The following is a 25,951-nucleotide window of genomic DNA, read 5'->3' as shown; positions in this document are numbered from 1 at the left end:
GAAACACTTAAGTGTGACAAACATTCAAAGGAACAGGAAATGAGGAAGGGGGCAAACACTTTTTCACACCACTGTATGACACCGTTCATATGCACACAATGCCCACACCCCCATGACACACAGCTGTTTTATAAATCAGCATAACGTGAAAACTGTCGCAGAGTCTGTTGCTGTATGAGTGAGTGATAAAGTTACACCATTGGTTGGAGTGAGTGATAACTTCGGTTGAGTGTAAAATGAATCAGGGTCCACAGTCAGCTGTTTTTGTAGATCCGCTGATTTATTTCCTTAATACACTGTTGATGTTGCTGCCACAGTCGTTTTAATGCACAAAGTGTGCGTGTTTGTGCTTAAGTTAAAACTCAAATAACAGAAAGGAGTAGACAGTATGAAAAAATGAAAATCATCTTTAAAATAGAACTATCTGTAAGTAAAGCAAGGAAGCGATGACAGTGGAAGTTAAGTTTCAAGTTCAGTTTCTGGCTGAGAAATTACCAGTGGTGCATTGAAGAAAGTAGAGAACAAATAAACTGTTTGCTCACACATTCGCTCCAACTTTATAAAGTGATATGTCAATGGTGTGTAAACAGAATGTTGCACTGCCCCCTGGAGGCAACAAAACCCAATAAATGCAGGTTTAAATTAAATTAAACATGTTTTTTTTTTTTCGTTTTACAAAAGAAGCTAAACTTCTAAATGTTAAGTCTTCTTGTACACAAGAAGCCACAAAAGACCTTTGCTTTGATTAAAATTTTGGAAAAACTCAGTAAGTCCCAGAAAATTGTTTGTTCAGTGAAACAGCAGTTACAAACCTTGTGGTCGACTCTCCCTGCTCCTTTCTAGAGTTGAGATGAGAAGAAAGCAAACATATATTAGAAAGCATCTTTTCATAATACTTCAGAGTCAACTGTGCTTTAAGGACCATACCAATGCTTTTGCATGTTTAAGCAAATGTTACATATCAGAAAGAATTTAAATTACAGCTAAGCATGTTGTAAACCATGCTGCTGTGTATCAGACATTTGAAAGCATTTGTCCCCATTGGCTTCCATTTGTTTTCATACAATTTAAATACTATATGCAGACTCTTGAAACTTGATAAAGTAATGTAACAGAGAACATCTAGTCCAAATAGGTTTGGACAAAGTAGCATAATCATTTTAAGTAGAGTCACTTGGGACAAGTAGGGCAAAAATTGTTGTCATTAACAAAAATCTGCATAAATGCATGACATTAAACATCATTGGTTTTCTTATTTCCCAATTTAAGGTCAGTGGCTGTATTTGATAGTTTTAAAATGGTGATTTGAATGCACTTGATTTAAGAGGCAGCTATGTGGGGATAATCCCACACTCAACACAATGTTACGTGCCTGGAGTGTTGGAAAACAATGATACACATGTCCAAAGCCTTTGGCAATGAAAGCAAATGGCACACATGTGATACTAAGTGGGACTGATTGCCTGTTGCCCCACTGCAATTTAATTGGCTATTTGCCCAGTACTGTCTGTCATCATTGGCTTGTGGTTGGCAGAAGATAGTATTTTAAACAAGATAAAAAGTGCGATCACAATGAACGATTATCTTCTACAGTACAAATTAGAAATTCTGCCTTTTGAAGAAAGTTAGTTTCAAGAGTCTGCTGCTTTTCAGTTGCAAGAGTTGTAATCGATTTTTTATATGGTACAGAAATTGATGGGAATCAATAAATGCATAGAGCTGTAGGTTAAAGGGAAGAAAATGGTATTGCCTGCATTCAAAAACAGACAAAATGTTTAGGTGTGCATGATTTGAAGTTAAGGAGCTAAAACTTGCAAACACACTGCTGTGGTCCACTTAATCAGCATGATAGAAAGATTACTGAATTAAGAGCTTCGTCAGCAACTGTTGCAGAAGAATTCCAGGGGAAGTAGATCTTAAAAAACAGCAGGCTCACTATACATGCATATCAATGCAGACTATCCAGGCAATCTAAGGAAGCACTTGCAACAAGAGATAATAATGACTGAGTGACTGAAGATCTGTTCACGTAATCACTTAAAGCAGTGTCTTCGTCTTTTCTATAGTTCATTATGACTATAACTACAGACCATATGCATTGCAGATGGTTTCCCAAATATTTCCAGGCTCCATTGTTGGGTTTAGAAAAAAAACTGAAAAACATGCTAAATTGCCCTTAACATTGAAAATTACAAAATATAATGGTTGGAAAATTTTCAATATCCCACGAAGGAACCCTCCCAGTTAGCTAAGAGTGCAGCGTTAGCTAGCATCCAGCAATCTGGTCAGAGCCATGGACCAAATTGTGGTTAGTTAGACATTTAATGTTTGGTATTTTGGATTGGATGGAAAACAGCTCATACATGCTGACTATTACTAACTTAATATCCGGAATAAGCAATGTTCTGGTCTCTTAACTTGTGGTTAAGTAATGATTTTCAAGATTTATAAAGAATATGTTTATGGAATTTAACCTTATCTATCTAAGAGGGATGGGCTAGCATGTTTGTTATGGAACGGTTATGGAAAAAGTTATTTTAAAAGCATGGCCTATCATCTGCATTGAGCTAGCAAGGGCAACATTAAACGCAGAGACATGACAAGAAAATGCTAAGGTTTTGGTTGGGTCCTCATGCAATAATGAAGGACCAGGTAAAAACCTTGCAGTCATGGGGAGGGTAGCTGTAGCTAATGCCGGGCAATATAAAGTACTCCATTATGAATAGATCACCAGAAACATTCATTGGCAACAATGAAAGGAAAGCCCTCATGCAAATGGCAACGTTTTGGAGCCGATTGGCGGACCTGCTGAGGATGAAGTACACACGTAGATACACTGGTAAGAGCAAATGATGGTTAGCCATGTATCCAGCGCATTTAAATAGCTCACACTACTGTATTGTGTGTCATTTAATTTAAAATTGCATGTGGTGTTTTCTATTGTGGGGAATTAGCCTTTCCAGAGCTGGCCTCCCTCTGTGCAAATATTTCACCAGAATAAGTTCATCCCAGAGACTAGTTTGCAGAGCCCCCGTCACTGCGACTGGAGCTTAGTGCTGCCCAAAACCATTGTAAATGGTTTAAAGAAATGCAAACAACCCAGACCGTTTTATTCTCCTATCCAAGAATGTATGTGTGACATGTTAGCTAGTTAGAGCTGACAGATGTGTAACAAGAAGTTTTGGAAATGTGAGGATGAGAGATACCAGAAACATAATTTTACTGTTTTCCGGAAAGTTTCTGTATCGCTGCATAGTGTATATAACAATACGCTATCATGGCATTGTGGCAATAGATTGTCTACTCTCATGCGGCATGCACATACTCGACTTGTAAGTTGAAGACCCATCTATAGTGATATATACTGTGTCTTTGTGTATGTAGATAAGTCAGCTACCAAAGCCACTGACAGACTGAAGTATATTTACTGTACCTCAAGACTACTCAAGGCATTAGCGCTTAGTAGCCACCTAATTTAAAGAAACTGAAGTGCTGCAAAGTCAAAAAAGCTTAATTGGCTCATTGAGGACACAATTGCCATCATATATAGATTCTGAGATAATGTTGAAATTGCTGCCTCAGACCCTCAAAGTAACATCAGTAAGAGTCACTGGCCCATTGAGCACTCAAATGACTTTAGTTAAATACAGAGAGCCTGACTTAGTGTGAGTTCAGTGATTGGACAAAATGTCATTTTTTATAACAGCAGCAAAAAAATTAAAGGTTGTTAAGAGATTTCCTAGAAGTCGGCGTTCTATTAATTCACCCAAGCTATATTCAAGCAGTAATGGAGCCTGGAAATGATCAGTCTTTTAGATGGATATTAACCAAATTCTCATGAGAAAAACTAAATTTTATATCAATTCATATGTATGTTCAATCGAGAGGGAAACACTGTTACATTAAGAAATAAGACTGCGCATAAAAACATATTGAAAAGATAACCACAGCTATACAGAATTGCAGTAAAGGAAAAAATGGCTTGAGTGGCACAGACACCAAATACAGACACCAGCTGCCATAGTTGTACCTACTTTATAGGGCTGCAGGTATGCAACGCCTTCAAGTGAGGCTTCCAGGTAGCAATGGAAACCGAGTTCTCATCAGCCGCATAACTACGCCAAACACACTGCATGCAGAATACACAAAACCAGGAAGAAGAAAAAGGTACAAAGAAAAAAAAAGATAAATGGGATAAAAAAAAAGAAGTAAATACAACAAAAACAAGGCAGAGGGAGTCAGAAGGAAGAGGAAGAAGAGGATGAGGAAAAGAGAAAACAAATGAAATCGCTGATTAGTGAAAACCAAACAACAGGTGTGTGATGTCAGTGGCTGGGCGGAGGTCAGGCATGGATACATGCCTGTGGGAAGGCAGGAGGCTCTCATAGTGCTGCCAAGTGGCATCCAGGTAGGGCTTGGTGCTGTCGGTGGAGTAATAGCGCCACGCAGCCTAGTACAACATTGGGATGGACAGGGTGAAGAAGAGGAGGAGACAAGACGAGGTGGGAGTCGATGGGGGGGTGGGGGCATAAGATGGGAGAGATAGGTGGAGGCCAAAGAGGAAGAAAATGTAAAAGCATGTGGGAGTAAGGAGGGTGAGACAGCAGAGGACAAGAAGGAAGCGTACAGAAAAATATATGAGGAGGACAACATGATGTCAGCGGCAATAAACTTCAGGGTCAAGATCAGGCTGGAAAAGAAGAAAATGTGTGAAGCAGACAAGAGGGGGATGGCAAGAATGGGTTTGCCCAAATGGTGTTTCTGGGCTTTAACTATAGGCTGTAAAATTGGTGGACGAAGCGCCCGTGACGTCACCACTTGGTTCATGGACTGCTGTTTTGAAGCATCAAATTTGGCAATACAGACGTCTCCATCTTGGGTTTTTGCAACCGGATGTGGCCATTTTTTATGAGAGGACGGAGCTGGGAAGGATGATGTGACCAAACCAGTGTGCTGTGCTAAACGCTAATGAAGGTAAGTTGCTGATTTTCAACCGTTCTGAAGCAAGTCATCCAGTGGACATTTACTGATGGGTAAGGGATGACCTCCGCATACTGCCACCATTCATCTGCATGCACGGCAGTACAGAAGATCGACAAACTTTCCCACAAGTTGCTTGGTTAGCATTATGCTAAACAAGACATTTCTAGGCAACCAAATGTTCCAATCAACTCTAAGAAGTGAGGACAAAAAGACTCCTAACACCAGTTTACGGTGTTACGGTGTTTTATTTTAATGTCCACAGTGCTATGGTTAGCATTGCTAAGCCGCTAAGTACGTTTCATTTACCTTCAAAGCCGGAGCTGGGATAACATCACACCTGGCTTAACCATGTTCCATTAAAACAAATCAGATTTCACTGTGGAGTTTACTATATCCAGATTAGCCATTGATGCAATACAACTCTTTGAGCTGTTTTTGATGCATACAAACAGTGTTGCAAATATCCACAGATTAGACTGAACTGTTTTTAAATCTGATTTAATGATACACAAATAAGACAGATATATAAACTGTATATTACTACAGCTTTCACTACTGTTGATGCACGGAGCAGCCACGTTGGATTTTGAGGTTGACTTGCTAGGGGTACTGTGAGGTGCTCCGACTTCCAAACTCGGAAATCCAACTTCAGGGGGCTTGTTCCTGACTTACAACTCGAAAATTCCAACTCCCGAGTGGAATGCACCATCTGTACTGATTAAAACGCAGTGCCATGGTTAGGTTAGCATTGCTAAGCCTCTGTCCTGATTGACAGGTCAGTGTGTAGCCACGACCCAAAAGCATATCCTGCTTTATTCAATTTTAAAATAAATGGGACCAAGATTTACAAAAGGAACATTGTGCTGTATTGAAGAAAACTATAAACTAGTGATTAAATCCATAAACTCCTTATGAAAATGTTTACTGAGGTAAATAGTTAAGTGAGAAGTAAGGCCATTTTGTCATAGACTTCTTTAAAAACAAACCTTATTTTTTGGAGTTAAGGTACTTTCAATCTGAAAGTACCTTAACTCCACTGGTTGCAAAAATAAGCTTCCGGGCCTGAAAATGGCTTCACTTTTCAGGGCCAGAAGCTTCATCCATTATTTTAACAGTCTGGGGGCTTAAACACAGGAAAGTCTGGCGTCCTAGAGATTAGAGAGTTTACTGCAAAGTGAGGATGAGGGGGAACAGGGCAAGACAGAGTGAAGCTACATGCTATGTGCTTTTTATTGGGTAGTTTCAGGGTTTCAGAGAGTCCACGGAGGTAAGAGAGAAACTGGAGAATGGTAAAATCATTTAAACATTTTATATTGTGCAGGTATTCAGTTTACTCAGATGTGGTGGTGTATTGTTTTGAATAACAGCAACGATTCATAATAACAGTGTTTTTTATTTCCATCACAAAAAACAGTTGATGTGTGTCAGAGAAACTGTAAGACAGCAGGCTGTCTGCTTTACCTGGATGAGGTAGGCAGCTGGGTTTCTCCTTTTCTCAAAGTGCTTCTGTCTGTGCTGCTCTTGGACCTTCAGGGCAAAGCCTGAGCCCAGAATACCCTGTATGATATTAATAGGATTAAAAACTGGATGCATGTGTACTCAAGTATAGTTGAGCTGTTGAGAAACTACAACAGAAACAACAAAGAAACTACAACAGGTATGAGGACGTCCATTGTGTCTGCATGAAAAATAACAGGGTCAATTGGAAAACAGTATGTTTGTACACACACACACACACACACACACACACACACACACATATAAACAAACAACTATATTCATGTCTATATATGAACAAAGAATAAACAAACTAAGGGAGTTTTGTTGGGGGAGGACAGCCTCAAAAAGCTGTGTAAGGAGGAATAAAAAATTATATCTACAGTATACTTATCTGAATTTCCATCAATAATATTATAATTCCTTAAAGCTATACTGTATAGTAGTAGTCTCCCCCATCAGAAGTTCTAAGTAATGACAACTAAACTGTCGGAGCATCAACAAAATACAAGCCTTCTGTGGTCGCGCACCACGCCCACCCCTCTTTCACGCAGTTGCTAGTAGCCAAGGAACATGGGTTTAAAAAAAACATGACGCACTCTTAAGAAGAGGTAATTATGTTTACACCATTTACTAAACAACGGCCAGTGAAGCCGGCAACCCACATACTGTATTTTTTTTCTGTGAGATATGCAACGCATCTAATGATGATTGTGCGTGAATGTGTACCGAAGCAGCAGCCAACAGCAGCTGTTCTGCTCTCTGCTGTGTTTGCGATAATAGTTTGATCATTAACGTTATGTCACCAACAACCCATCCACTATTAATCAAAATGCTCATTTTTATGACTCAGCTGATGACAGCTGTCTGCTCTGAGCGCCTCCACCTTTCTCTCTCTCTTACAAAACTCTTTAGTAAAAAATGTCATATTATAAAAATATGCTAGGAGCATAATTCATAAACATTCAATATTATAAGAACAGTTTCCGGTGCAGTAAACCGCTTCATAGGGCGAGCGGTTTTTGTGCGTACTATCAAATAGAATGCCAGGGCCAGTCATCATAGCTATACTGAGAAAAAACAGAGAAAGTTTTGTTGAACTCATAAGCTTACTTAGCTCTGTATCAACTGACTTGAATGTAACAGATGTCCATTAATACAAAAATGGATGTGCACGATAGCCTAAAGGAAATCAGGTTAGTTCACGTAATCTTCAAAGACCAAAGCTTTAACGCTTTCCAAATGAATTTGTCAGAATAGCCATGAAACACCTGCCTGCTCTTTGACACTGAAAGAAAGAACAGCTTCACTAGAAGAATACTGACTTACAGCTGGCAAGGCAAAGAAGGAGATGCCCAGGAGGGCAAACCCTGCGGACAGCATCCGTCCCGTCCACGTCTTTGGCGTCTTATCCCCATAACCAATGGTTGTCAGGGTGATCTATGAAAACAAATGACTTATTATCAGGTTCTGAATGATGCCCATAATAAGGCTATGGCAATACAGATGAGAGAAAATCATCTATAAAAACAACAGACATAGGACACCAATATAACTCAAGCTAAGAAACAATTTCTTTGATAAAAACAAGTGTTGTATGTTGCTTTTGGAAGCGTTTTTAAGCGTTAATTAGAGATTCCTTTTATAAACAGAAACTAATTCACTGTTAATACATCAGTGTTGTACACATCAGTTAAAAGCCATTAATAAGAACAGCTTTTGTTGGTGTTTTTCACGGTTGTGGTTTTCAGTTGCAGCTTTTACTGTTTTCTTGTGTTTGGTCATTCCCCGTTTGTCTCATGGTTGTGTTACCTGTGTTCTCTGTTGTGATTTCCTTGTTCTATCCAGGTGTATTTTTTATGCTTTTGGTTTTCTGTTTTATTTTGTAGTGTCTGTTTTTCCTGTGTCATTTCTTGTTTTACTTCCTGCCTTGTTTGTTTTCACACCTCTGTGAAGAGCTGTGTTTGAAACCGATCCCTATCATGGAAATAGTGCACAATATAGTGTGTTCGCCATTTTGTAGTGGTCTTTGATTTTTCTGGATAATTTTATTCTTCATGTAGTCCACTATAAAATACCCAAAATGCACAACTAACTTTAGAGTACTTACGATATTTTATTCCCATTTATCACAAATGCAACACAGCCGTGTTTTCCCAGGGGATAAGAAGAAGGCACATAGAAAACTAAAAAGGGAAATGGAGCGGACTTTTGTTTCTAAATCCACACTCCATACTATTAGGTCCATATGGGGACTTGAACCAGTGACCCTCCAGTTCCCAACCCAACTCCCTACGGACTGAGCTACTGTCACCCCCATTTATTAATTAGAAGTATTTCTGCTTTGGTCTGTTTACATGATGCTGGGCGCCCCCGCCTCCTTCGCACAAAACAACAGGCAAGTCATGCAACAACGTGTCTTCTATATAGTTCACGATTTAATAAACACTATATAGGTAATAGTGTGTGAATGAGGGAAATGTTTGCAACGCAGCTAATGTCAGCCCTGCCCTGATCTGTTCCACCAGTTCTTCCGGCCTCATGTCACCCGTCCCTCATTCATACCCTTGTTACCTTGTGTATTTAGTCTCTGTGCTTTCTTTGTCTCTCATCAGTGACTATGTTTACATGCACATAATATTACACTATGATTCCGAATATGACAATATTCCGAATTTGATACAGGTCATGTAAACAGCATATTTCGGTTGGATTATCCGAATAAGGCCTATTTCCAAATATATCATTTTCACACTAAGAAATGTGGGATACGCCGGTGTTATTCAGGTTTTAGAGGCATTCTTTGGACATGTAGATGCAATATTCACTGTCATTAGAAATGTACACAGCTTAGACGGAATCTCGTCTTTTTCGGAATGAGGGCAAACACCGGAATAATATGTGCATGTAAACGTAATTGCCGTATTAACTTCTTGCATCATTCCCACGGGTTTCTTCTTTGTGGTTTGTGCATCTCTTAGTTATCAGTGTCTCCAGGTTGTTAGTTTTTTGTTTGGATCTCAGCCAGTTTTTGCCTGCCTGCTTTAGGACACCTTTTGTTTATAAGGTGTTTATTAAACCTTTAAAATCTACCTTCTGCCTCCTCGCCTCCACAATCTGCACTTTTGGGTCCAAGCCTTCCAATCCCTAGACACGATGTGTTTCCCCTTGTGCAGCAGGACACTTTATCCTTCTCTTTAGCTCACTAATAAATTTAGTTTAACAATCCATTAACATTTACTCAGACAAATTTGTGGAAAGGATTTCTTCCCAAAAAGTTGTCATTAAGGACTTAAAGTATCTATAAAGCTTTAGCATACTTATTAACATTGGAAAGCCATAACCTATTAACCCTTATAAGGGGACCTTATCAGAAAGTGTTTTTACTGCTTGGTGCAGAAAAAAATCAAAATTACACTCATTGAACTGAGCTGCTGGCACAGGTGTCTGAAACATGTATCTAATTTAACATTAACTTAACATTAAGAAGGTTAATTTGGATTCACCTGTGGCAGACTTGAATACAAATGTGTAACTTGATGTGTCAGGTTATTTTTTTTAATTACACAAATGATTTAGGATTAGTCTAACTACCCTCATGTGATCAGTATTTGCCTTCATTATTATTGTCTTTTAGTGTGCATAACTGTATTATATTTGCATGTGTTTTTTTTCCTTTTGCATACTGATTAAGGGGCCAGATAGAGAATTTAAAATGATGCGCTCAGGCAGTTCAGTGTGAGAGCGGTCCTGTGTGGAGGCTTTATAGGAGTGAGTCTGTATGGCCTTGGTTCTAAGAAAAATGAGGAAAGCCTGTGGCTCAAATGTTTATTCTGCCTAAAAAACAAGGATTTTAACCACATTAGGTGGGTTCTTGACTTATTTCATGTGTGAAGACCTACCTAAATCTATACGGAGGAACTGGGAGACACAATGAGTATAACACCTTACACCTTTGAGCAATGAACCAAAGAGAAGATTACAATGTCTTGATAAAAGAAGGAGCTAGCAAATTATGTTATAATGAAGGGAGGAAGGAGATAATTCTGATAATGATATGCAGTGATGGGCCCTAGCACATCAAAAGTTGAATAGAGCTATTCACTTGTCCAGCAGGAGTCTAAAGAAATAAGCGTTTAATGGACTGTATTCACCATTTAATGACAGGATCAAATAAACCTGGCTGTGGGCTGAAACCGCAGGTACTGCTTGCAAACTCTGTGCTTGCCTTCAGTACTCTTTATTTGTATGTCTATCTGCACATATATACATCTATCTGTGTGTTTTGGCAGACTGATCAGTCTGGATTATCTTTCATTCAGGCTCTAATTGCCTTGCATGACAGAGGCAGCTGCAGCCATTTGGTATTATTATGATTTTTGGAGCCTGTATGAAAATGGTGTTTAATGGAGCTACGCACGGCTAATGTTTATAGAGGAGCTTTCAATGCTCAGAGGCAATGACAGACTGAAGAGGAGAAAAATATAAGCGTCCAATGCAGGGCCAATTTCTGTGAAGAGGTAACAGTGCTGAGTTGTTAGGTGTACCTTGGAGATCTACTGTTGCCCAGGAAACCATACTGTGGCTGTGAAAAGAAATCAATTCAAGAAATCTAACAGACAGCTACATATATTTGAGGTGGAATGAAAATGTGTCAGGAGAACATATTGATTGTTTTTTTAATCCTCATCAACTGGCGCAATAAATGCACCGTGAAAGGCTGCAACAAGTCGTAAAAGACACTCCGAGATTTTTTGTAATAGTTGAAAGAAATTATCAGTAGAAAACCGCACTTTATAATGGAAATTATTTCCTTTTTTGTTTTAAATTCAACAAGCGTTGTTTGTATTGAAAGCAGCCAAACTGAGAACACTTTCATGTCTTTAATCTTACTATTGTTTATTTACCGCAAGTAATATTGTTATAGAAGTATTCAAAACAACATCACATATTGCATATTTTCTTCATGTGGTACAGCCCTACTTCCTCCAGACTCACCGTGCCCCACCACAATGCATCAGCATAGGTAGCAAACTCATCGTTGGACTTGGTCTCCACGAGGTAGACAAGGAATGAAGAGAAGATGAGAACCAAGAAGCCAATGTACCAGGCGGTTACCAGCTCCTGCAGACAGAGGTCATAACAGACTTTCAGAGAGTAATCACAGTAAAAAAGACAATATTGGTAATGCACCATCACTTTGGAATGTGAACAGCTGATGAAATATTCTACTCAATACAATGACTAGGTGATAGACATACAGGTTATGTCCATTTATCCAATAATGAGTCAGCAGTGACTGAATAATCAGTCACTGCTGATTATTTTGTAACAAACAGGCAGGGTGTGAGTTGTGCAGAAAGCAGAAGGGGGGATGTTTTTTGATAATGCAACACAACACAAACATGCATTATTTAAATCCACTTTCAATCCCATTGATATAGTGCCACTCGGCCGCTATATTTATAAACTTTAATAAATCAATGGAAAATAATATCAAAATAAAATAACACAACATTAGTTGTGTAACTTAAAACTTTCAAGCCAGAGAGCAAAGTTCACTTTGAATGACTGAATACTTTACCCCAGAAAACGCATGTTCTTTTCTCGGGAGTGATTTAATCAAAACCACAATCTTTTTCCTAAACATTAGGGGGAAATATCATGAACTAATCACAGCATCGCTTCCCCTCTACCATATATCAACGATGTTTAATTTCCAGGATTGTTCAGGTGTCGCTGGAAATTTCGCAGGATGTTCAAAATTTTTGGCCGGATGTCCGTTACCTTCCACTTTCTTTTTGTTGGCATTTTAAACTTGGGTGGATTTCTGAGGACTATGGTTAACTGCTCCTCAAATCTCTGCAGGGTAAATCCAGACAGCTAGATAGACTATCTGTCCAATCTGAGTTTTCTGATGCACAACTTAAATAAACAACTTTTGAATGCACACATGTTCCACCAAAACAAGTTCCTTTCCAATGTATATTGCAAAGACAGTGTTGCTCCGTCCGGGGCTTAGTGCCGCCCAAGACAATTCTGATTGGTTTAAAGAAATTCCAATAAACCAGAGCACATTTTCCTTCTGTAGCTGACATTGATGGCTGGCCACTGGTTCCCACTGCACTTCAAGCTGAAAACAAATGCACCAACCGCCACGTCTGCCTCTACCTTTCTGTCCATCGATTTTACCTGCTGCTGCTATCTGCTCCTACTGCTGCTCACACCAATTAACTAGCTAGTGCATGCTGTTTCTGATACACACCGTCTAACTGCACACCCCCTTCTGTATGTTATTTAATTCAAGGTGTTGATTTATTCAAATGGGAAAAAATGGTTTGTGCCACTTTTCTACAGAAGAAAGGTCCCCCTTCTGAAAACTGTAAGCACCACCACAAATTATATTCAGTTTACCGACATTGATTGGAGGACAGGAAAAAATGCGAGAGAAAGATATGTCAAAACAACCGGCTTTATAATTGGTTGTTTTGGGGACATTTCTTTCACAAGAAGCAATGGCCAAAAACTTACATAAATAATTTACAGTGGGCAAAAAAACCTTTAAAAAATAAAATAACTTACAAAACACATCCTCACTGCATCACAGTCTAACATTTCGTGGCCCTTTCAATGTGATGTTGGCCATTCAGTTTGAATGTGCAGCTTTGCTACAAGCAAAGAAGAACCATGTCGTTGACAATGACCTGTCCTGACTTTTGTGTCTATTGTGGGTGTACTGATCTAAGCAGTGGAAAGAAGTTGATGGATCTGTGTGGGTTGATCGAGGCGAAGGACAGAGAGAAGAGAGTGAGTTAAGGAAAAAAAGGCAAGAAATGGCTAGAAAAGATTAGGCCAGGGAGTAAAAGCTCTATATCTTTCAATACCACCAATGGGTCCAATACTTTTACCCTTTTTATTACCTTACCAATATTAAATCGTATGACATTTGGTAATTTCTTGTTAAACTGGTTGTGCTTACTCTAATTTCATTACAATACTCATGTTCTCATCTTTGATTTAAATTAGTACTCTGCATGTAAACTTACTACAACCAATATCTACAGTAGTAGAAGTATTCAGATCCTTTACTTAAATAAAAGTACTAATTCAACACTGTAACAAGTACAAATCCTGCACTGAAAATGTTACTTAAGTAAAAGTATGTTAGTATCATCAGGAAAATGGGCTGAAAGTATTAAAAGTAAAAGGACTCAATGCTAAAAATCCTCACATTTTAGAAACTGGAAACAATCAAAACAGTTTAATGCTCTAATCATTTCAGCTGGACATGTAAACCGTTAAATAATTAGTAACTAAAGCTGTCAGATTAATGGAGTTAAAAGTACTTCAAGTATTCCTCTCTGAAATGTAGTGGAATAGAAGTAAAAAGTGGCATGAAAATAAAAGACTCCGGTAAAGTACGAGTGCCAGAATGTGACTTTATTTTGAACTTGGTTTATTGGTAGATGTGTTGCATTTTTGACAGTAATTTTTTGAATGGTTTTGTTGATTTGCTGTTTTTTTTTTGTTGGACTGGGAATCAAGGTGATGAGAAGTAGCTGTGATTGCCTGGACCAACCCCCCCCTCCATAGCTCAGAATTGGACATAGGATAGGTATGATGTGCTTGTTAAAGATTGATGTGAGACAGGTGGAGATGAGTGGAAATGGAACAGTGAAAAAGAATCACTGGTGTGTTGAGCTGTTTTTTTTTTTGTATTTGGCTATGCAGAAATACCCTGTTATATTTTAAATACATTATTTAAGAATCCTCCTGTGGAACTTTAATTCATTTAACACTTTTTTTTGCTGGCGAAAATGGGACCCGAGTACACACAAGTACTTCAAATTTGGACTTTATAACAGTACTTTAGTAAATCTGCCCTGCAAAGGCTGAAGGCTAAAAACTTTGTTTTATGGTCGTAGATGAGTTAATGAAATTTTTTGGGACACTTACGACATCCTTTGTCATGTGGATGAGTATTTTTAATCAATTTCTTTGTTTTTCGAGAAAATAAAGAGTTGTCCTAACAGTAACTTCCAAAAGCCCAGGAGAAACTAAGGCAGAACACCGTAGCACCCGTTATCACTTTTTGACATTGTTTTGGAATGCTCAAATTGAGTAAGGGTACAGAAGAGCAATAAGTAGACGGGTATAAAAGTAATTTGAAATCATCAAAAACATATGCCATGATCACTACATTTTATACAAGTGTTAATATAATGATAATTTAAATGTTGATCAGCAACCAAACATTGATAATGCAGAAGTTACTGCCCTTTGCCTTGACGGGACTTCTCACTTTTTGCAGACAATACAAAGGCAGAGCACAGTTACTTCAAAATAGAGGTCAAAGGTCAAAACATCTAGTTTGAGCTCCAGATTCTGATAGGTAGATACATTGCATTACAAAAACATCTCTTTAACAGATTTCCAGCTTCCTACCTATATTTAATTTCTGTCGACAACTAAAACACTATGAAGTCATTTTTCTCAGTTTTAGACTTTTGCAAGTTAAGGTCTTTTTGCCTTCTTGACAACCTTCTACCTGTAAAAGTGTCCTGGAACGGCATTCAAACCCGTAACATACTAGTCGTAAACTCGTACCAGATTGCTGTACTCCCAGTTACAGTTTTGACGTCATCCACACATAAACAACAATGGCGACCCCTGATGATGCTGTACAGACGGATTGAGGAATAGAAATTAATATCTATAAATAGACGACGTTTAGTATTTCCACACATTTTAATCAAAACAATACGCATACAACTGTGTACTACTAGAGGTTATGTTTATTAAATAAAGCCCAAAATATGTTGCAGACTAGAAAGTGCTAGTATCAGCTAACGGCTAGCTACTGTCAACATTAGCTAGCAAACGCTAACGCTAGCTAGAAGGGTATGTGGTAACTTTGCCTGGAATGCTACCAACTCATGAGTTGTGACTTGAAGTCATAACTTACAGGCTAAAAAACGGTGTCTGGAACACAGCAATACAAAGTTATGACGCTAGGTTGCAGCAATTATCTGCAAGATTCCTTGTCAGCTCCCAGGGATCTTGTCCTATAGCTAACAACAACAACAACAACAACTAGTGTGTATGGGCCATTGATTTGCAGCAGCCCACCTTGCTGTGTGCGTAGACCACAGACCCCAGCAGCTTCCAGGTGCCTCCTCTTCGGTCCATTCGCACCATGCGTAGGATCTGCAGGAAGCGCAGGCTCCGCAGCACCGAGGTGGCAAAGATGTTGCTCTGGCTCCCCGCCAACACCACCGCCAAAGATGCAATCAGCACTATGATGTCTGGAGGGCACAGAGGAAATACACACAGGAGACAACTCGTTATGACTCAACCCTGGAATCCGAATACAATGTTATCTGGCATTATCTGACAATGTTATATAGATAGAGATTATATTTTATTTTTGGCATTTAAGGTCTTTATTTGATGGGAAAGCTTAGACATGAAACTGGAGAGAGAGGAGGAATGACATGCAGGAAAGGGTCGGAACTGAATCTACAGCTGTTTTGGTGAGGACTTAGCCTCTGTGCATGTGGTGCACGCTCTACCAGGTAAGCTATCCAGGCATGAAGCATTTTAGATTTATAAATGTCCAAGTATAGTTTACGGAATGGAAATAATATTTTAGAACATGGTTTCTGCTGTGTTATTTTGAATACCCATGACCTAAAGCTTTTATCAGGCATTTTTCATTTTAAAACTTTTTTGTCATCTCTGTTTATACCTTTTATTTTCATTAGATATCTTGCATTGTCAATGAACACTCATGTAATACAGGCCAGCTGAGCTCATTACATTTGAGCACGGACTCAAAATATTGGTTGAAGACTGTGATGCAAACACAGCAGTTGTATCACCCAACTACTGGGAAACAACAGTGATTCCCCCCCGGGATAAAGTTCTATAAATACAATGCACACACTTACGCGCAATAACTCTAAAAGACTTGTCATAGGAGCAGAGAAGTGTTACCCAGCATAGGTTAAAAGTCCAAAAATAAAGGCAAGTATCATAATAATATTGACCTCAATGTGAGACTGGCCTTTTAAACAGACAGGCAGGATGGCTCATCCAAGCCTGGAGGTCAGAATATGTGGGACTGGCTTGATGTCTATCATGTGGCTGCAATAACAGCAACTCACAGTGGTCACCTCCCTCTCACCCTTCACTGTGGCAAATTATCCCAACAAAGGCTCCATATTCCTGGAGCTGACATAATCCGCCATGGGCATCAACAGTACAACAATGTATTGTGTACTCTTTCTGTATGCACTTATATTTTCGGATAAGCCACATTGATATTTGTGTGGACACAAACACGACAGTGGCGAAGAAATCTTTGATGTAAATTTACAGCCTAATTCTTATAATTCTTTTAATGTTATACAGGATCAAACTGTAAATGGCAGTGCATTCTGGGAGAAAATAATATAGCAATCTCTGTGAATGTTACAGTTTACAAGTATTTACTGTTAATACCAATGTAGTATCTCTGGAAAATATAGGAAAAGGCGGGAGTTACACTGCAGCCAGTATATTACTGTAAATTCTGATAATACAGTACAAGTCATGTCAGTGCAATATTCAAATCGCAAGGGGGACGCAATATTTGTGTAAAGCAAAATATATGTCAAACCATTCTGAATTATGTATCGTGGTGCTGCACACACGTCCCGGCCTACAAATCCTATCCCAGCGACCAAAGAAGAAAATCTTTGTTTGGTACAGATCCTCGCAAAAATCATACTTTATTCATTTTAATTTAAAAAATTTCATATTTTTCAATGCAACTGAGAATAATGATAAAAAAATGTAATTCCCTCCAATATTGTGTGTATCGCAATATCAGCAAAAAAAAAATTGCAATTAGATGTTTTCCTCATTTGGAAATCTAAGTAATGGGAAGAACACTGTCGGCGTGTCCACATGATAAAAGCCTTACATGATCACGCATGCGCCCCACCCCTCCTCGATGCAGTTGCTAGTAGATAAAGACAACACAGAGGATTAAAAAAACATGATGGACTCTTCAGAAGAGGTAATTACCTTCCCACAAGTTTCTGTGTGGGAAAGCTACCGGACACCACAATCTTCTGAACACAGCCATACTGAGAAATACAGAAAGAGATGTGTGGAGCGGATCTGAATTAGCTTTGTAACAACTCATTTGGCAATGTCTTGACATTTATTACTATCAAAAAAAGTTAAGCTTTAAGAAAAAAAGATTGTGGTGAAAACAAGGGTTACCCTTAAAGGTGCAGTTAGTGTTAGTGCGCAAAGATTGTTGATGTTTGAACTAAACTTCCAAACAAATACGACCCCCCTTCAGAAGGTCCCCGCACCAGATTCACGGGCAGATGACTATTTGCTGGCATATTCCCATGCTGTCCCCCCACCATTAACTGTCACCGCCATGCCGATTGGCTGGAATAGTGTTTTGTGGCTTGTGCACTCCTTTCTTCTTGTTTTCCATGTATACAGCCAAGGCGGGGGATTAACACCAGATTTTTTTCAGCACACATTGAAAATAGAGAGGTAGGTGATCTTGAGGAGATATTCACTGAATTTGACAAAAAAAGTGTATTGGATTAACTAACTATACCTTAAAGTAGTGATCCCGGGATACAAACACCTGTTTGCTGGGTGAAAGTCTTGTGGGACACAATCTCCGCTCCCCCTCATAAAAGCTGCGTTTTATGACAAATGCATCCACCCCAACCAGAGCGTTCTTATACAGTGCATTACTTTCTGTAGCTGGACAAACAAATGGATCATGAGAACAAGCCTGCAGGCTGACTCTAATCAGAGGAAGTCGTCACAGATACCATGTTGATCAAATTAATAAAACCAAACCCACAACTGACAGACAACTAAAGTAACAAGCTTCTATGACTCAAGGAATAACAGGCCTTTGCTCCTCTCACAAACAGTTCTTCCCTTTCAATGACGCACCATGTGAAACTCTACTCTTGAGTGGGGTTATCTAGTTCACTCTGTACAAGAAGTTTTACCTCATATATTAGAACCATCTCTTCATCTCCTGACCTTCTGACGAACCTGTTTTTTGAGAGAAAATGCTGACCAAGGTGTGTCTAATGTCTTCTCTTTTAAACCATGAAACAGTTGACCCAGTGTGAAATTTGGAAAAAGTCAGCAGCAACACCATGAAAAATACACGAATGACTCCCTGGAGATGAACGTCTCCGATTCACTTTGAAGGTGTAGAGGAAAGTGATTGACAGAAGGACTCATGTGGCCGACAAACCTCCATTAAATCCTCGTGTTTTGATTGCATTCTGAGGTGGCATTGAGGCATGTGTCAGGGTTCCAAATGCATTTTTTCTATTTGAGCGGGGGGCATGTTCAAGCCAAAAAAGGGTGTAAGGTGGCTCTTGAAGTTGCAGTAAGATGGAATTTGTCTGAACAAATTGTTTGTAGAATGTGTAACAAAAAAACAAGCAGGACCGGAGACAGGGTGGGTATGGTTGTAGTTGCAAACGGCTGTAGCTAACTTGGCTAGCAGGCTTACAAACACAACATTCCACAGTTAGGGCGACATATACATAGCTACGTTTTGGTAGTGTTTTTAGCTCCGGTGGAAGAACTAACTTGTGTTTAAACTAACACGCCCAAACCACATATCTCATTGTGCATGCCGGGGTAAACTTGAGGCAGCATGTGTACGCCACCCGATAATGGTAGTTGCCAGGGTAACATTAGTAGCTTAGTCTCAGAGAATGACACGTCGTGACCCAATCAGGCGGCAAAAAGTTGGTGTCAGTGTTGGTGTTGCCAAATTTCTCAGTTTGCGGCCTTTGGGACTGCAACACAACTCGGCAGATTCCAAACCAAAATGGGGTCAGAAGTGTGTTCAAATGTCTCCAGTTTGTGGGCTCTGATACGCCAGAGCAGGGGGAATGCGAGGTTTAAACATAGCAAAAGAAATGCTTTTTGAAACCATATGGTAGTGATGTAAATCTACAGCCCTGTTTCAAATACTTTACTATTATGAAAACCTATGAGTGTCAATGCGCTCATAGTCTGGCTCAACAGATGTACAGTGCTGGGACATAGCACCTAGCTTATGTCCCTAACCTTCTGCTTTCGGGGCTTGGCGCCGCACAGTACGTTTGTGATTGGTTTAAAGAAATACAAACAAGGCAAAGAGTTTTTTCAACTATCCCAAAATAGATAGGCACTGTAGCCAGACCAGCCATCTCCACAGCGCTGATAAAGCGCTGGCCCCTTATACAAATATATCTTGCTCCGTTCCTCATTGAAATGAACAGAGAGATCCAGAGTCAATGCATTAGAACTTCCATGCCAGGTTAATGCCAACGTCTAGGTTTGTCAATAAAAATGTGAATTCTTGGGGTGACCTCTAGCTCACACAGTAAGAGCGTGCGCCCTATGTAGATTGAGTCCTCTGCAGCAGCCCAGGTTTGAGTCCAACCTGCGTGTCAACTCCCCGTCTCTCTCCCACCTTTCCTGTCTATCCACTGTCACTTTCAAGTTAAGGGAGAACCCCAAAAAATAATCAATACAAAAAAGTAGTGTATTCTGGGGTGACCTCTAGTTCACCCAGTAAGAGCGTGCACCCCATGTAGGCTGAGTCCTTGGCAGCGGAATCCTACCCTAGGCCCTTTGTTGCATGTCGCCCCCCCTCTCTCTCCCCTTTCCTGTATTCAAGCTGTTCTGTCAATTAAAGCCCCAAAACATTTCTTAAAAAAATAGTGTCATCTCCAAGCCCAAGCTGAAACAAAATCATCAGGGTTGTTTTCTGTAAGATGTAAGAAATTAATCCAGAGCAAAGGAACAAACACAAAAGATTAAACTTGTTCATGCGTCTGTTCTTTCGCCTTTAAGTCATCAACAAATATATGAAAGGCCAGAGGCAAATTCTACAACATGTATGCATGTAGATTTGCTGCCTATTACAAGAAACAAAATTAAGAAAAAAGAAGGAATTAATAGTTTTTGTATCAAAATTTTACATTGAGATGTTTGTTGATTTTAACACAATATACACTCCTGTTTAAAAGTTTATATAAAAACCGTATATTACAGACACCAAATGTGTTTGAGTGTTAACTGTAATAATAATAAAAATTCGTATCTTTGTCTTTTATCCGTCAAAGCCACAAACACATGTCTTTTGGTTTCTTGAAAGGCGCTATATAAATAAAAGTTATTATTCTTATATTATTATAAGGACGTTTTTCCTCACCACTGTTGCACCAAATGCTTGTTCTTGCTCTTTACAGATTTTACTTTCTCTGTAAAGTGTCCTGTGTACCTCCTATGGATCTCCTCCATCTGCCTCTCTATTGCTCCTGTCTTCTGAGTCCAAGTCATTTTCTCTTTCCTTTTATCACTGAATCCCCATTATCGCTCTCATTTGTTCACGCTCTCTTTCACATTCTCCCTGCCTCTCTCTCAATTACTTTATTTTTGCCCTTTGGATATGCTCCTATTCGCACAGTGTTGGCAAACTACAGCACCCGCTACAAAGTCTGACGATAAGGGGCACGCGGCACCCTGCGTGACCTCTATGCTCTGCTCTCCCTCCCTCCTTCCCTCGAGCACCCTAGTTTCCAAGAATGAGCCGAGAGATCCATGTCTAAACAGTGGAAAGAATAAAAAGTTGGCTAATGCAACATCATTACGTAAATGCTCTCTGTTCTTATGAGCTCTGACCACAACTGTAAATGGCACGAGCAAACTATGGCCAATAGCGTGCTGTGGAACCCTTCTTACGTCTATCATTACACTCAATAACAGAAACTGAGGTCCACTAGAAGGAAAGTGGAAGGCAACTGAAAGGTGAAACCATGAAAGAGATGAAATGGTACTCCTGCTGGAAAAAAGCTTTTTAGAGGGGTGGGTTAACTGTGTCTGTTTCCACAAAAAGATACTCGACAAAAAGTTGTGCTCCCTATTATAACTCACCTATGACGCAGAAAGGCTTCCTGGCAAAACGAAGTCGTCCCTGCCATCCTCTGTACCGACAGCAGCATCCCGCCGACCAGATACGGATGATGTACTCCATGCCAAACACCACAATCATCACAAACTCCTGTTCAAAAAGAAAGAAGCAATAGCTGTTCTGGTAGTTTGTTTGTAACGGTTAAAGCCAATACTTATCATGTTTTCCAGGCATTAGTCATTAATTGTCAATGTGGATTACAAATTTTCGTGTATTTTTTATACATATCATTAACGCAATGTTGTTCTCACTATTATGAATGTCAGGTTGACAAAGTATTTTATCTGATGCATCTGTTAATGTCCACACATTGATTCAGGTCCCAACAACGGTGATGCAATTAGTGCTATGCAATTTTCACTTGAAATTGTAGCAACAGGTGCAATCATGTGCAGTAAAATCTTGACTAAAAAGTGACCTTTCCTTTCAGTTATAGGCTTATAAAAACAGGTTGAGTTATACTCATATAAGAGTTTTTTTTTTAAAGCATTTTTGCTCTTGTTGCCAATAGTTACTCCTTCTGTCCTTCCTGACTTTCTTTCTTTGAACTCCATTTAGTAGGGAGTGACTGAAACCGATACTTAGTAGTTAATACCCTTATAACCGATATTTGGAAACAATAGCAGTGAAAATGAAAATCTTTTATTCAAAATTAAGATTTCGAAATGTTAGAAACTCTAATACAATTTTTTTTTTTAAATGATTTAATCAGTTATTTAATAAATGAAAAATGTTCAACATAATACATAAAAAAGATAAAAAGATAGTCGGATAGTGGAGTGGGTGGGAAATCAAATCAGACTCAGTGGTGACAGACAGAGCTGTAGTAAAGCCAAAGTAGAACACTTTAATTAATTAACTTTATCAGTTATCCGGCAAATAAAACACAGATACAGATAATCTGCAAATTATAACGTCTATCCTAACCATTTAGTGTTACTAGCATTTACATAATGTTTCCAGTTTAAGTGGGGGCAAAAATGAGCCACTGATCTAGAAGTCTAGTTCTGATTACTTAATTTAGAGGCGGTACTCTTTGTAATCCTAATTCAGTGTTAAAACACGATTCGCACAAGTCACTCTGCTCAAGTTTTTTTTTTATACATTCCTCCATTTTCTACTTCAATACATGCACTTCGTGACCTCTGGAGTTCCACAGGGATCTGTGCTCGACCCTTTTTGTTATCGATATAAATGATTTACCATATGTGATACAATCTGATGAATACCTTTTTGCGGACGACACAAACATATTTAGGATAACTAACAAGGACACTGACATATCCCATCTTCAAGATGGTCTTTGCTGCATGAGTAAATAATATGACCGATGGTTAGTAAAATAAAATCCAGATGAATAAATGTAAACATTCACGCACTGTGAATTTGAATACTAATAGTAAATCATACAGTTGGAGATTTGGTGGTTAGGCAAGTGGAAGTGAAAAAGGATATTGGTTGATAGTTCACTTCAATTTCACATGCACATTTCAGGAAAGAAGTATAAAGGCAAACTCTATGCTGGCAATCTTTTCAGTGTATGCAAGGAAATAGTTTTACCATTATAAAAATCCTTGGTGAGATTTCATCTTGAATATGCAAGTTCAGTCTGGTGTCCTTGTAAATTAAAATATATAAACAATTAATAAAGTTCAGAAGAGCTACTGATCTAATTCTTGGTCTGAAAGAGAGGTCATATGAGGAGAGGTTAAAATGTTTACAATTACCAATTTGTACACTGCAGACAAAGAGGAGACATAATTGAGGTCTCCACGCTTGTTCACAGAATATATGATTTCAGCTGAGCCAGTCATCCAGTTTTAGAATAATAGGTATGATTTAAAAAGGGAACTCATAAAATGATTTAGTTGCTGTGCTGCTCTAAAAAAAGAGGAAAAAAAAACACTTAAAAGCATGGAACAAGCTTCCAGAAGATGTAGTGCAGGCTCATTCAGTTAACTCTTTAAAAAATAGATACATTCTGGTCAACATTCGTATTTTGTTGTTGTATGGTTTGTCTGTTCATTGTAGTTTGAGTGTTAACAACAGTAAATTTCATTAAATGTCATGTCTAGTCTACCATCGACACGTACACTACACATGGTGGGTATTTACAGGCTGATTATAGTCATTTTAGACAAATTTTAATAGCTTTAGGCCAAAAAAGTAAAACATTCAGTATTTACCTTACATTATGTTATTCCTGGCAGTGTTGAGAAGGCTTAGAAATGGCAGTTTGGCAAAATATATTTTGTATTGAAAATACATTTGAACAGTTAACTGCAAACTGTGTGAAAAATGTAAGGTTTAAGCACACTTGACAACAATGTGTTATAATTAGATAAATGTAGTTAGAGTGGTAAAAAGTACAATATTTCTATCTGCAGAAGTGTATCATACAATGAAAGTACTCAAGTAAACCAAGTCCCTTAAAATTGAATTATTAAAAAAATGTTACTTAAGCCAGTATTGTGTAAATGTAGCCTGCTTAATTACTTTACACCACTGTAGATATATATATAGATAGATAGATAGATAGATAGATGGACAGATCTTGAACTTGTTGATAGAACAAGCCTTTTGGCCATTGTTAATGAAGTACAAATACTTTGTTACTGTACTTAAGTAGAATTTTCACATCTCTGTACTTTACTTCATAGTTTAAATTTCTGGAAACTTTCCCTTTTACTTCACCACATATCCTAAATAAAAAGTATACTTTTGCTCCTCTACATTTCCGCTAAGCTTCTTTGTTACTCGTTACTTGCAAGAAATGTTGTCTTATGTTGGAGTGAACAAAAAATAAAAGTTCCGTTTCTGTTTTTCTCTTGATTAATGTCAGACTTTGAGTTTAATGTTTAAGAAGGTGTGGTGAAATTATGCTTCACTGAGAGGAAGTCACCAACAAATTCATAATCAGTTACTTTTAGTTTAACTTTTAATAGTTAAATACATTTAATATCATACAATTACTTTTGATACTTAGTTATTGTAAATATCAGATACTTTAAGACTTTTACTCAAGAAATCTAAAATGGTGACTTTAACTTCTAGCTAAGTAATTTTCTGTGAGATACTTGTACTTTACTAAGTATTGCTTTCAAGTGCGACGGTTGTCAGTTTCATACCAGAATGAGGAGGCAGTTGGAGGCGAAGACCTGATGATCTGGGATGGTTGAGAACACAGAGAGGACCAGGCAGCTGAAGACCAAGATGAACCTAAACAGAGCAACAGAAAAACAAAAGAGAGAATCATAAATACAACATACGATTGTAATCATTCAAGATGACATCAATGCCCTGACCTCTGAAACCACCATGCTGATCGGCAGATCAAATCTCAAATTCCAAAACATCATTCCACTGGTCACAACAATGCTGTGGATCATAGAAATGTTGAGAAAAGTGGAATTGTATTTTCCTCTGTGACACACTCTTGAACCCAATCTGGCACTGAAGGGCTGAGCAGAACACCAACAACCTGGCAGCACAATCACGGAACTTATTTCCTCTCCGAAGTGAACCACGAGGCTGACTATTATTCAATTTTCTGAGATATCAAGTTAATCATGCTTGTTTGTGTAACACAATTTGCAAATAACAAGCAGTGAAACTGCGGCTATTGGAAAACAAGCAACATCCGACCATTTCCACACTCCGACTGTCGCTCCCTCCGCCAGGAAACCGTAGCCTTCCATCTTCATAACCAAAACATGTTTTTTTTCCATCAAATAGATCTTCCAAAAACACGTAGTTGTCTGTAATAAGATCCTGGGGTTTAGAGTTACAGTGGCTCTTGATGCTCAACAGTAAGAGAACATCTGTGTTCTATCATCTCAGATCTCCTCTAAAGCCTTCTGGAGAAAGACAAGTTGACATGCCGTGTGTGTACTTTTCAGGGAGAAGCTTTAGTAGAGCACACATAGATTTTTTTTCAGTCGTGTCCTGCTTCATGTTTGTATAGTTACACGTTAATAATTCCAACTGCAGACCTTTCGCTAAGCTTTATGTGTCTAAATTTTGTGATTTTAAAAATTAAGAGCAAATTTCCCTCTTAGGCAACTGGTGTTTATGAAATGCTGGTGTGTGTCTCAGAAAGACCAGCAAGGTTATGTGCAAAGCCCAGGAACGGTGGAGCTAATTAAAAATAATGAGCTGTCTGGGTTTGTACCTCAACCAGTCATTTAATAGAACTTTGTCTGTACATTTTCAACGGCTTTGCTTGACCAGTAACTGTAAGTTAGTCTATTTCCTTTGCGTTCCACTTCCAGGATTGCTCCGGGGCTGCAGGTAATTCCTGTTTCCTTCTACTTTCTTTGTGTTGGAATTTTGAATTTGGTGGATTTCTGAGGACTATAGTTAACTGCTCCTCAGATCTCTGCAGGGTAAATCCCATTTTCTCTCGCACGACTACGTTGCAGCGGCTCTGTGTGGAGTTAAGCACCACCCATGACGATACTG

At 38.7% G+C, this 25,951-nt stretch overlaps 1 protein-coding gene across 12 annotated transcripts in view; it reads right to left on the bottom strand.

Annotated features, from left to right (window-relative positions):
• LOC117953346 (potassium voltage-gated channel subfamily KQT member 5-like) overlaps window positions 1–25,951 on the bottom strand; it is a 137,853-nt gene that overhangs the window by 16,779 nt on the left and 95,123 nt on the right. For 6 of the 12 annotated variants that reach the window (XM_034886269.1, XM_034886316.1, XM_034886279.1 and 3 more), the window contains exons 2-10: window positions 24,619–24,709; window positions 23,051–23,107; window positions 21,454–21,580; window positions 15,610–15,785; window positions 11,479–11,604; window positions 7,810–7,920; window positions 6,445–6,540; window positions 4,035–4,129; window positions 813–839 (exon numbers count right to left, since the gene is read on the bottom strand). In XM_034886269.1, the coding sequence (XP_034742160.1) occupies window positions 813–839; window positions 4,035–4,129; window positions 6,445–6,540; window positions 7,810–7,920; window positions 11,479–11,604; window positions 15,610–15,785; window positions 21,454–21,580; window positions 23,051–23,107; window positions 24,619–24,709 (906 nt within the window). The remainder of the gene's footprint in view (window positions 1–812; window positions 840–4,034; window positions 4,130–6,444; window positions 6,541–7,809; window positions 7,921–11,478; window positions 11,605–15,609; window positions 15,786–21,453; window positions 21,581–23,050; window positions 23,108–24,618; window positions 24,710–25,951) is intronic. The other 6 variants (XM_034886351.1, XM_034886360.1, XM_034886368.1 and 3 more) reach the window with 1 other exon arrangement.

This window comes from Etheostoma cragini, chromosome 2 (genome assembly GCF_013103735.1).
Source record: "Etheostoma cragini isolate CJK2018 chromosome 2, CSU_Ecrag_1.0, whole genome shotgun sequence".
Classification (NCBI taxonomy): domain Eukaryota; kingdom Metazoa; phylum Chordata; class Actinopteri; order Perciformes; family Percidae; genus Etheostoma; species Etheostoma cragini.
The sequence above is the reverse complement of the archived record's forward strand: the minus strand, read 5'-3'. Positions and strand labels throughout refer to the sequence as shown.